The following is a 13,666-nucleotide window of genomic DNA, read 5'->3' on the forward strand; positions in this document are numbered from 1 at the left end:
ACCCGACGTTCCCGGCGCTCCTAGGCCAGCACATGAGGAGATCCTGGAGAACCAGCAGGCCGAGGATGACCACGCCATTGATCTCCTGCCGATCTGCCAACGGATAGAGATGCTTGAGCGGGACGCCTTGGATCGGGGTGTCGTTCTTCAGGGCGGTCCAGATGCAGTCGCCGTGATGGAGGCGATCATCACTGATGCGGGCCGTGCGGCGGGGTACAGGCGGCAGAGGAGGGCTCATGGTGAGAGGGTTAGGCACATCCAGTAGTGGTCGGGTTTATTTATTTTTTGTTTTCGGATTGTATATTGCGCACACTATTACTATTTGGTTCGGCTTGTGTATATTATTTGGATTTTATTTATCGTATTAGTATTTTCTGTTTATCTGTTGCTTATTTTATTTGGCGTTTGCGTTTAATTAAAATGCGAGACTGTTTAAGAAATAACATAAAAAAAAAAACACAGTTTCTGCATAATTCGAAAATAAACTTCCGAATTCACCCATGAGGTGTTTTCGGAAGTTCATCTCCGAAGACACCCCCCATGAGGTGTTTTCGGAGATGAACTTCCGAATTATGGAAATTTTTTTAAAAAAAAAAGCGCTTCGGAAGTTCATTTCCGAAGCAGGGGTATTTTGGAATTTTCGCTGGGGTGACCCCCATAGGGAGGTGGCTAAAGAAATTTTCTAATATTTCTTGAAATATATTATATTCAACATATTATCACTAAATTCTCAAACTCATAAAATGAAAATTTTGAGCCCTATTTTTTGTGAGGCTCTAGGATATGGGTTTGCTTGTCTCGACTCAGGACTAACCTTGAATATAGGAAAGAATTATAAATACTATTATAGAACGTGGAGTACCACAAAATTTAGAAAATATATAGCTATCCTAATATTAGATGGAGATAGTTTTTTTAAAATCTTTTTTTAAATCTTTTTGAATTTTTGGTTGCTGGAGCATCAGAATCGCTTCTACTTATTTGATTTTTGAGTTAATCAAGTATATTAAGTTCAAATCTAAATTATCTAAGTTCAAGTTTATATCTATTTACGAGTTTTTATAATATCCGAAATAATTTTAGTATTTTTCTAGGTACCCACCATCCTATGCTGAAATAAGTATCGGATCAATGTTGGAATTGATAATTAGTAGTATGATAACTAATGTGTCGGTTATGTGCAACTATATATTGTGAGTCTAATTATTAGCAATTCTTAAAATCCCTAAAACAGTTTTCTAATGTGAATGAGAGAGATTGGAGATATTTATAATTTTGTAGGTATGGTACAATTTAAAACAAGTGTTTCATTGTGGATGTACCACCTGGATGAAATTTATAATCTTCAATTTAGAGTCTACCATTTTAATACTTCTAAAGAAAACGATTGATTTTCTGTTTTGACAAAATAAAGAAAACGATGTTTTATGTTCTCATAAGTGAGAAGAAGGTTAACCAATTTCACAAGTATGACTTTTGCATGTTGACACTGTATAAGAAATTGAATTTTTAGTCCTGTCCTATGAAATTGAAAGTTACATGTTTTTGTTGAATAGTATTTAATTAAGAGAAGTGTTAAGAATATAATCTTTAATATTAAAATTAAATATTTTAAAGTTCCTTTATATATGTTTAAAATTATATATTTTTCTATTTCGCTCTGAAAAATTTCGATAAAAAATTGTCTCTCTAAAGTTGAAAATTTTAAGTTTTGATTTTTTCTGAAATTTAGCGACGATTTTTACAATTTAACGCCTGAGAGAAAATTAGTAAAAAGTAAAATAAAAAACACATTTAGTGAACAATGTGAAAGGAAAAAATAAGGACTAATTAGTATAAATAGGAGTCTTTTTATGTTAAAAGGGGTGTTTATTTTGTACAAAGTTACTCAAAATTGCTAAAGTATCTAGTGTGAGAGAAACAGTTTTCCTGAGAATGTACGTGTAACACCATTGTCATTCTAATATCATTTTCGTTTCATTAGTGCGAATCAATTACATATTCCTTATCAAGTTATGTCTTTTATATTTACAGTCGAAATCCTTTACGTCTTTCTTTAAATTTTGTTGTTACATATTTCATTACCTTTACACCAATTGTAAACTCAAGTACTTTTTAGAATAAAGTCAAGAAGATGAATTTAATCATTAAAACAGAGTCACTTAGGCACATGTCCTAGGATCAATCTAGTCGATCCTGCGAGTTACCAAAATATACATAAGAATTTGGAAGACTAGCGATTGTTTACCGGAAATCATCGTAAACAATAAGAAGATGAAGAGTTGGCCACTGCCTACCAAGATTAGAAAGTATGTCCTCAATGCACATACTTTATGATAGGCAACTCGTGTCCCCTGACCCGCAACATCTACAACAACATTTAGGTGGTAAATATAATTTTCGATAGGAATGAGAATCTAACATGACACCCCCTAGTCTCTTTTATCTCCCTTTTGGATTTACTCGAATCATCCCTAATCGTGTTACCATCGGGTCGAGGGCCTCAAGTGTACTAATTCTTGAGTGAATTTTCGTGTGGTCGAAAGATGTAGAAAATATGATACATCATAAAGGATGATAATCATCTCACTAATTTGAAAATGAAATGATGATGTCTCTATGTGTCATCTCACAAAAATTCGGGCAATAGAGCACAATCAATATAACCATATATAATTCTACTGAAGTCCTTCAGCCTAGATAGCTCCAAGACTTCCTAAAACCATGGTTCATCAGGTAGTGACATCTTTGATATTTTCCTTCCAAGGTTTATATATTTTAGTGTGTTGTAGTAATGCAAAAATAAATATATCAATGTCATACAATTCAATTAGTATAAAATAAATATTTAAAATAGTAAAACATGTATGTTACCTCTCCTTCCCATATTTGAATTGCAACATGGTGTGCACATAGAGTGAGTAGTGAAGTGTCTTCGGAGTCTCCTAGAAAACTAGCAGGTGCACCAATGTCAGATTCGACTAGAAGATGTTGATCATGCGCATGTACATCAATATGAACATAGGAAGTATGTGCTTAGTCATGAGCTAAAAGATACATGACCCCAAAAAGATGATCCTTCAACAGTAAACGACAATTCTCCAACCATGGGTCGCGAGATTCTAAATTTCTCTCTGCACAGTAAATTATGTGTGGATACTCCACCATGTCAGTATCTTTATTGTTCGTCAAACATTTTTTTCTATAATCAAACAAGAAAAGGCATATATAAAACCAAAGAAGCGAAAACAATGTATTAGCAAACATAACCAAAAAACAAAACGAAAGATAGAAAAATCCATATTTTATTATTTGTACCAAGGGTTCGAATTTCAAAATTCGGCCTAAAATGCACCAAAGTAGAATGCGTTCATGCACGTACCTTAACCCTCAAATGTCTCAAATTCACACCAAATTTTATTAAGAACAAACAAATTGTATATTTCTATTGAATGTATCCTAATGTAACATAACTATAACCTATTAAAGAATTACATGCATCACAAATAAAAAAACCAAAACAAGAAAGGATATAAGAAACTTACGAAGTATAAGAGATGTTTGTGCTTAACTTTAATAGAGAGGACTAAAAATTTATGACAATAGAAGAGGAAAATATAGGGCATGAGTACATAGATCAAAACGTTTGAATTTTAAAATCCGTAAGCTCAATTTAAAATTTGAAATTCAGAAAAAAATTTACTTGGTTGTGGTTTTGAGAAAAAGTTTGTAGTGGTGTTAATTTTTCGAATTTTAAATTTCAAATTTTGAGGGTATTTCAGAAAATTTATCAGGGTGTATGAGTAAAGTATAGGTGTAGTGAACAATCCAAAAAAAAGTGTAAATTGGTCTGTCCTATATTCTACCTCTTCTCATGGGCCCAATGAAAAATTTCCATTATTTATGGTTGTCTCAAAATAAAAGAGCTACTGAGTCATCAAAAACGGTTTTTTAAACTCATTTTACTAAAATAAAGTTTCTCAATATATAATCTATGTTGGAATATGTATAATTATATTATTGAATATGTAAAATTATAGTATTGAATACCGACATTTTGCTAATATTCTCTTCAATTTTAAATTAAATATATTAATCATTTAATAAATTTAAAAAGGTAATTTTTTTAATACTAAGAATTGGAAGGAAGCATTTGTCTTTTCTAAAAATGATTTTTATAATCTAACAAAATTTTTATAAATTTTTTTTATAAAAATTTCAAATGAAAATTTACTTTGAATAGTTATTCTTAAAATATTATTTTAGATATTTTATTAAAACTTTTTTAAATATAAAAATTTAAAAAATTACTTAATTTTTAAAGCTATTTCAAATAGATTTTCATAAAAATCATTTTTAAAAAATTACGATTTTGACTATATTTTAATTTTTAATAATGTTTTTTATGTTATAGGATATTAAATGTAATATTTTAATTTCAAAAAAATAAATATAAAAAATTTATAATAATTTAAAAAACAAATTTATAAAATCTATTATAAAAAATTAAAAAAAAAATTTAAGCTGAAACAAATATGTCTTTATTGCTAAAATGAATGAGGTGTATTCTTTCGTTATTTAGTGGAGTAGAGAAAAATACAAACATGCTAAGATTAGACACCTAGCTATGCTATAAGTCATGATGTGTAAATAACAGAATTTCCAAAATTTTCTTTTACTATTGCTTTGACTTTCACATTTGGCATGGTTTCCACCACTAGTGGAGAATAAAAAGTCATGAATGAAATAATTGGTTGCGCAGTGATTTTTTAGTGGCTGCTACAAAGGTTTTTGACAAATTGAAGCAAACTAGTTAAAGCCAATAAGAAAAGGGGAAAAAGATAACACGAATATTACTACAGGAAGACAACAAGAGAATGTAATAAAGCAATGTACTTTTTGGATACGAAATGATATTGAGAATTTTTCGACCAACCTCATGTCACTGTACTATCGAATTGTCTATTTTATTTTCGTGCTTTTGTAGATGCAACTTTGAAAGTGTATTTTTATTTATTTTAACGTTATTCTGTTTTGTAGATGCACTTACGGAAGTTTTCCACATGTGCATTTACGAAAAGGTTTTGGTGCTATATCTCGCGCCAGACCCTTCCCCTCCCTTATTCTCCTCATTTCAAACTCTCAACTCTTAAACACTCTCAAACTCCCTCAACTCCAAATTTCAAACTTCACATTTGTTTCTCCTGAGCTCGGCCTACATTGTCAACATCAAGTATCAACACATTTCATCAAGTTCAAATCTCTATTAATCGGTAAGTTTTCGATATTTCGAGTTACTTTAGAGTATTTGTGAAATCGAATTAGAATTTGATATTTAGGTGTAGAAATGATTGGATAGGTTTAGAAATAGTGTTTATAGACAATGTAGGTAATGTTTTAGGTTTAAAATGTGCAATCAAGCCACAAAAATGGTTATTTTGGTGATTGAACAATGGAGTTACGCCATTGTTGCATTTTCTGTTTCAGTGGCTTCCGTAGATCCATCTACGAAAGAGATGAACGTTAGGGAGTTCCGTGGATGCACCTATAGAAGCACCAAATGTTTTTGAAACAAAGGTATTTCCGTAGATGCATCTACGAAAGAATCCAATGTTATGAAAATAAAGTAATTCCGTAGATGCATCTACGAAAGAGTAATTTTATGTTTTTATTTTGATGTTTATTTATAACTACACAGTATCTAAATCGAGCTTTTTTGTATCATAATGTAGAGACATTCATGGGAGGACCGCACAACACGCATCCGTCCGACGAGAACGACCGCGTGTAGTATCTCAGGTCACTGATGGAGCAGTTGTTCCACCTGATTTACCTATGACATCTGATACATCCGCCTCAGCCATTCCTTCTCCATCACCCACTTCAGTCGTGCCTACTCCTTCACCCATCCCAGTCGGGCCTTCACCATCTCCTCCCTCCTCTACTACTGTACCATGGAGGCCTCGGGATGATCCTGAGGATTCCTCATAGATGCCACCACCCCACAGACGTCGTCGTTGCACTACTTCTACTTCTACTCCCGTGTCTGTGGCAGTGACGGGCGATGCAGGATCTGTTATGCCACATATGCAAGATGAGCCGGTGCCGGAGCCTATTTGGTACCCTGGGGGTCCTGTAGACGCATCCCTTTTGTCAGGGTTTGACGAGCATGCAGCCAGACATATATAGGATGGAGAGATACATTTTATTTGTTAATTACTTTTTAGTTTTGTCATTTTAGACCTTGCTTATTACTAACCGTTTGAATTTTTTAAAAATTTCAGAGTAGGGATCCCCAGAGGTTCTACAACCATGGACGGAAGATTAAAGATCTCGCACAGCCTGACGAGCTATGATTTTAGGAGCTACTGAAAGCTTCAGGCATGAGGGACCTTTGTATGCTCGGCTACTATACCATACATAATGGTATGCTTGCGGTCTTTGTAGACAGATGGCATCCTGAGACATCCTCATTTCATCTACCCCACAGTTAGATTACCATCACCCTAGATGATGTGGCATGCCTACTTCATCTACCTACCAGGGGTACCCTCCTTTGTCACAATAGGCTGACGAAGGCGGAAGCTCAGGAGATGCTGATTGCTGAGTTAGGGGTTGATCCTGATGACGCCCTTGAGGAGGTGGAGAGGACACGAGGGGCCCACGTCAGGTTTAGATTCCTGCAGAGACAGTATAATGCGGAGCTCACTACGGCACTACAGGCTGAGGCAGATGAGTTGGAGCAGGCTACACAAAGAGAGCGGGTGCTGAGATGCTACTTCCTATATTTGATAGGCACTCAACTCTTTGTGGACACGAGCTCGACGTACACAGACGTCGTCTTCCTGACGTACTTATCGGATATAACACGTATCCATGAGTACAATTGGGGAGCGGATGTACTAGCATACAATTATCATAGACTTGGAGAGGGATGCCTGTGGAAGGCAAGGACAGTTTCATGCAGCTGTACTCTTTTGCTGGTAACAATCTTACACTTTTCTACTTTTTTATAGTTTTTTATTGTACTTGAAAATAACCATGTTTTTTTCCAGTGTTGGATACTACAGTACTTCTCAGACATTATTGACTGAGGAGAGGTAGAGGAGTACACATAGGTCATACCACGTGCCAGTGCTTTCACCCCTCTTAGAGAGAACCAGGTGTCGGATCCCTACAAGCGCGCTCTTGACCGCATGGCCGCAGAGGACATCAGGTATTGCTGCTATGATGAGCACTGGGTGACGGTTCTGTTTGATGAGATAGCTCTGTATTCTGGATGGTTGGCCGACAGCTCGACCATTGTTGTACGCTACCTTTTGGAGCGCGTCATGCGTCAATTTGGATATGAGCAGACGATACCTCGCAATCCTACTGTTTCAGCTCTTATCGCCATGACCCGCAGGCAGCTAGATGAGGTCTTTGCAGATTAGGAGTATCACATGGTCCCTGAGGCGGCACGAGCGACGCTATCAGAGCACGACTAGAGCTGTGCCGAGGGGTAAATCACATGGTACTACAGAGTCTCACATCCATACATGCTTCCAGTTGTAGAGGGAGGTCCTCCCATACCAGCCCACGAGGAGATTCTCCGTGCGCATCAGGCTCAGTTGGACCAAACTGAGGATCTTCTTCCTCTGTGTCGTCAGTTAGCTAACAGGGGCATCAGAGCCATTGTAGAGGATTTATTCCCTAAGGGGACTGCTTCTAGCGTGTGTTGGATGATATGATCAGGATGGCAGAGAGTGCATTTCTGTACTATCGACATCGTGCCAGGACCCGTGGAACACTTGATGCTAGGGGTAGAGCCAACAGATCCCTTCATGTATTCAGAGGGGATGCACATGATGGTACGCAAGAGGACGCCCGACATACTCATTAGTTATATTTCATTTTTGTTTGTATTTGATGATGTACTCGACATTTTGACCGACATTATTTATATATTGTATTTTTATTGGTCTAACTACTGTTGTCTTTAAATTGCATTACTGAATCTGAAAATGTATGTCTTTAAAAATGGAGTTTCGTCATGAAAATGACATGAATTCAAAAAAAGCAGATTGTTCTGTAGATGCACCTACATAACACTCTATCTTCACCATATTATGTAGATGCATCTACGGAAGTATTTATAAAGTGAAAATAAGGTGAAGTTAACTGTGTTTTCTTTTATTTTATACACTTCCGTAGATGCATCTACGGAAGGAATCAAACTTTTTCAAAAAATGGCGTGCTTTCGGATGTGCATCTCCAGAAGCAAGGGGCAAAAATGGAAATTTGCGTAGTGTAAAAGAGATCTATGGGATGCATTGAGAAACTTTCATGATATTTTGGTCTTTGGAGGGTGAAAGCAATCTGATTTGGATTTTTTTTCTTTATCCTTTATGATTTTCTTTTCATTTGTGATTATTTTTATTTATTGTAAAAAATCAATGATTAAAAATAAAATTAGATGTATTTGTAGTCTTCTTAAATAAATTAGGAGATCATTATTCGAAGAAATTTTTTATAGAGACTAAAATCGAACTTAAGTTATTTATAAGGACGAAAAACATATTTAATTTTTAAAAAAATATGTCAATGATGTTAGAGTAGGTCAATATATTGGAGACAGTATAAGAATGTCAATGGGGCGGGGGCGAGATCTTCATCCTCAACCTTAAAATCTATTTCCTTTCTTTGTCTCGTATGCTTGTTACAAGAGATTTTTTACTCTAACTGAGTTCCCATGGATCCTCAAAATCATAATATAATAAAAATGAAGTATATTATTTTTAATCAAAGTAATAGTCAAAAAAGTTCTAAAATTAAATAAAGAAATGTACAAATTATTTTCTTATGATAAATTTATTATTTTAACAATACTTAATTCGTGTTTGTGAAAATTTTGATCTCCAAAAATTTTAAATTTCAAGAAGTGTAAAATAATCATTTAGAGCTCCATCTATTTTTAATATCATTATATGAAGTCTCTTCTCTTTGTTGAGCAAGGCTTTGATAAAGGAAAAGAACATATTTGTTTCTTATATCCAAAGCTAAGTTTGGGAAAGTTTGGCTATTTTAAAACAATTGTAAATGGTCAGTTATTAGATGAGGTTGATCTTAAGGACGACAATGGGGTGGTTAATGATACAGAGGAAGAAGTGTTAGCCATGCCACACTCTTCGGGGCCAGTTCTAGCTCCCACCTACAAATAAGTGTGATTTCACGCCATACCAAGGTATGACTCACTATATTCTTGAAATTTACATGTCTTTTACCTCATTGACTTGTGCGGTGGAGTTCCAACCATGAAAGTGCGCTCTATCTCCATCTACTGAAGACTTTCATCTTTGTACTTAAGATATTCCCTAACAAACTTTATCAGAATATCACTAATTTATTGTTCCAAATTAAAATAATTCCTCTGTTTGTGGGAATCCTTCCTTGATCCTCAAGAAATTCCAAATTTTTTTGTAAGCAAGGATTAACATTAATTAGGAGCACTAGGGGTACTCAATCCCTGATACAAAACGAGAATCTCGAAAGAAAAATTACCTACCAAATGAAGCTTAGCTTAAGAATTATATTGGATCTTTACAAAACTCATTAAAATTACATTTGACATAAGTAATTTCACCAAAAAAAGACCACTTCCAAGCTAATACCTTGATGCTCCAAATCATATATGAGATATTCCACTGATCGTTCCTAAAAATAATTGCGTTTATTTTAACCCAAATACTCCAACAAACAAATCCTTCCAATCACTTCTTAACTTTCAACCTTTTGAAACCATCCAAAGATTGAGATAACTCCTCCATAAATTCTCCTCATTTCCCATTTCCAACCCAATCCATCAAGATATTTCCCCCCAAATCTTCTTAGAAAAAAGTGTAGCAGTATATGATCTAGGTATTCCTCAAAATAATCACAGAAAACACAACTTAAATCAGAAGAATTTGAGAAAAGACCTCTGACAAAGTGAAGATTTTCTTCGGTAACCTGTTGATAAAACATCTCCAAGAAAAAGCTTTGATCCTAAATGGAGTAGACGAATTCCACATTAATGCTATTGCCTTCTCACGCTCTGGCTCGTAACGAGACAACATAATTTGTTCAATAAGGTATTCTAAACAAGATTTATCCGTAAATCCTTCGTCCGTGCTAGGAGCCCACGAAATAGTGTCCTCCCGATCAATGTTTGGCTGAGAAAGCTCTAGCAGATTGTACAGTGAATTCCAAGCCCCTGAATCCACCGTCGGCTCCACTCCAAAACCTCCACAATTCCAAGTTCGTTAGCTCACGAACCCATGTTCTACACCACTTGCAATTTTAACTCGGAAATGACAAATAAACTAGGAAACAAAGATTTAAGATTGTTATTTCCAACCCAATTATTATGCCAAACGAATATGTCTTTTCCCTTCCCAAGACTAAATCTACATTTGACCTCGAAATCTTCTTCGGTGTGCCAATTTTCAACCGAGGCGATTTCTTTCCACCATAAAGATGAATCCCTTTTAATTCTTCTATAGTTTCCAACAATTCAAAAATTTCCAAAGTATTGTAGATTTAAAACACCATATCTAGCAGTTAGCATTTTTAACCACTTAGAGTCCACTCCTTGAAAAATCCTCCACCTCCACTTTAATAACATGCTACGTTAAATTCTTCAACCAATTTAAGACCCAACCCACTCTTGTCCATAGGTAAACATATTGATTCCCACTTAACTCAATGTATATTCTTTCTTTCTTCAATCCCCGGCACAAAAGTTGTCTGACTTTCCGAAATAAGAGCATGAATCACCATTTTTAATCTAGCTACAAGAAGTTTGGAGATACATTTAAGCATACATCCCACTAAACAAATAGGCCGATGTTCGTCGAGGTGGATAGGATTTTTCGACTTTAGGAATTAAAGTAAAAAACGAAGACGTGAGAGATTTTGCCAACATTGGGTCTCTGTGAAAATCTTTTATGAACCGAATGAGATCTTCTTTCAAGAAAAACCAGAATTTTTGCAAAAAGAAGAAGTTATATTCGTCAGGCCCCAAACTCTTGGAACCTAGAAATCCTTGTTGTTTCCTTCATTTCACTGTTGTAACTATTTATGTTAACAAATTCAATCACTATGAATTTTTATAATCGTCAAATATGGTAACTTCCAAAGCAACTCGAGCAGATGTTCATCACAACCTTGTTTTTGCTCCAGAAGATACTCTTCCTCCCCTATCGGACGATAGGTGAAGTATCACAATGTTCAAGATGAACCCTTCATTTTCCATGGTGATTTGACAAGATCATGTAAAATACAAAAAAATTACTAAAATACCATACTACAACGACCCTTTGGCAAGAGGACAAGGTGAAAAAAGCCATCCCTTCTAAGCTTCACTAGTTGGACATCAACATCACAATTTTTTATGTGTGTTTATACATGACCTTGTCAAACGAAGAACACGACCTCTCGATGAAAGCAAGAATGGAGATCCCAAGACAAATTTTAAATGGTGAATTCATAGGAGCCAACCTTCCTATCTCCTTATAAACACATAGTGGCTATTTTTAGGCTATTTTTATTTTTGCATTTAAGTACACTGAGTGGCTATTCAATATTATTCTAGTTAAGAGATCATCATGAAAATGGAGAAAGTCAGTTGCCTACACACACCTCAACAAGGCATGCCCTAAATATTCATGCCCATTTTTCATGATTGATAAGTCGATAGACAATTATGTTAGATACAAGCTACTATCATTTATAGATTCCTATTCTAAATATAATTTGATTCTCATGCATGAAGCTGTTAGGGGCAAGACTGCCTTAACGATGAAGTACACAAATTATAGATACAATATCATGCCTTTTGGCCTATAAAATGTAGATGTGGCATTCCAAAGAATGATGAACAATATATTTAAATAAGAGATCAATGAGAATATGGAGGTGTATATGGATTACATGATCCTCAAATCCAACGAAGATCATTTACACGAAATTCACCTTGTTGACATGTTCAACTGTGTTTGACAATATATCGCAAGACTCAACCCAAAGAACAAACCTTTTGTGTTAGGGGACAAAAAAATTTGGGATTTTATTTGACTAAGAGAGGCATCAATGTTAACCCTGGAAAATTTGATTCAATTATAAAGATGGAAACCCCAACAACAAAGGAGAAGATAATGAATTTGAATGGAATTCTCACCGCTCTCAATGCCCAACACATGTTTTCATTCTACTAATTCCTAATAAAAAAGGAGCAATTCGACCGGACCCTAGAATGTGAGCAAACTTTTGCATTATTGAAAACCACGTCTCACTGGTTCTACCCAGACCCTTAATTGGAGAAACCTTGTTCCTATTTCTTGATGTATTTGCATCCCTGGAGTTTAATGATGTATCTGCATCCCTAGAGTTTAGTGATTAACAAATAAAAATCATGTATTCATTTATAAAAAGTACTCCCTCTGTCCCAAATTATAAGAGAAATTCTCTTTTTTGATTCATTGAAAAATTAATGTATCTGGTCTATATACATACCAGATACATTAATTATTCAATGAATCTAAAAAGTGAATTTCTCTTATAATTTGGGACGGAGGGAGTACTTCTCAATAACATTTCAAAATCATATATTAATTTATAATTATCTAGATTACAACAAGCATTAAGAACGAGGATAATCGACAATATTAATGAATGCATGCTTTTTCTCTTCATAATTACATCTAACCCCCAACAAAAAAGAGTTTAGATACTCTTACTCATAGTAGTTTTACATAAGTGATAAAAAAAGAGATGAAAAAGCATCAACAATCAATATATCTGACTATATTAAACCTTCGCCGTCAATCTTTATTCCTTTAAGGATGCTCCTTTTATGTTCTCTGTTTTTGTTCTATTTGTGTTTAATGTCCTAAATGGGATGTTGAGGAACTTTTTCCCAACGATCAACTCATCTCACCTAACAAATTGATTTCTTCCTAAAGAATTTTCTTCCAAACTATATGAGTGGGGATCTGAACTACCCTATTTTCTATCAACGACCTACTCATCAAAGTGCGACTCTGAACTGCCCTACTATTGCACAAAGACCCGATAGCTTTTCCAAACGAACATTGCCTTTTTTCATCATGAAGTAACTCAACCATGTGTGCTCGGAACCATCAATTTTTTCCTAGTGACCAAATAAGCTCGCCCAACAATTATGTTCTACATTAGATCCTCAGGTTACTAACTTGATTTTTCTAACCGAGCCCATGCTCGCTAAGCGAAACCTCTGCTGTTAAGAATCCTCTAGCATATGACCCTTTTGGTAGTCTAGGTTCGTTTAACTAACATAAATATGCTAAAATTCATGTTCATCTATTATTAATACTAAATTGGAGGATTTTCATAATAATACTGGTTAAATAAGTTAGTAAGGGCCATATATATATATATATATATATATATATATGGTTAAATACGTTTTTAGTCCCTATAAATATGCGACCCTGCATTTTTAGAACCTATAAAATTTTCCTTCAATGAATGGTCCTTCTAAAAATTTTATGCATGTAATTTAAGTCCTGCTGTCAAACTAATGTGTATTTTAAAATGATTATTTTGCAGACATGTTCATAATATTTTAAAAAGTTTCTGGAAAAAAAAGGAACTCAAAATGTAATTTTTA

At 34.6% G+C, this 13,666-nt stretch overlaps 1 protein-coding gene across 1 annotated transcript; it reads left to right on the forward strand.

Moving 5' to 3' along the window:
* Positions 1 to 6,593: 6,593 nt before the first annotated feature.
* Positions 6,594 to 7,090, forward strand: LOC131596405 (protein MAIN-LIKE 2-like). Its single transcript, XM_058869050.1, has 2 exons — positions 6,594 to 6,969; positions 7,056 to 7,090. The coding sequence occupies exons 1-2, from the start codon at positions 6,594 to 6,596 to the stop codon at positions 7,088 to 7,090; spliced, it is 411 nt and encodes a 136-aa protein (XP_058725033.1).
* The last annotated feature ends 6,576 nt before the right edge of the window (positions 7,091 to 13,666 follow it).

Source organism: Vicia villosa, linkage group LG1 (assembly GCF_029867415.1).
Source record: "Vicia villosa cultivar HV-30 ecotype Madison, WI linkage group LG1, Vvil1.0, whole genome shotgun sequence".
Classification (NCBI taxonomy): domain Eukaryota; kingdom Viridiplantae; phylum Streptophyta; class Magnoliopsida; order Fabales; family Fabaceae; genus Vicia; species Vicia villosa.

What these genes read in the sequence shown, in the direction of transcription:
- LOC131596405 (XM_058869050.1), top strand. Translation starts at nt 6,594, where the DNA reads ATGCTGATTGCTGAGTTAGGGGTTGATCCTGATGACGCCCTTGAGGAG. An exon ending in AAGGACAGTTTCATGCAGCT is followed by an intron (nt 6,970 to 7,055) that starts GTACTCTTTTGC and finishes GTTTTTTTCCAG; the next exon opens with TGTTGGATACTACAGTACTT.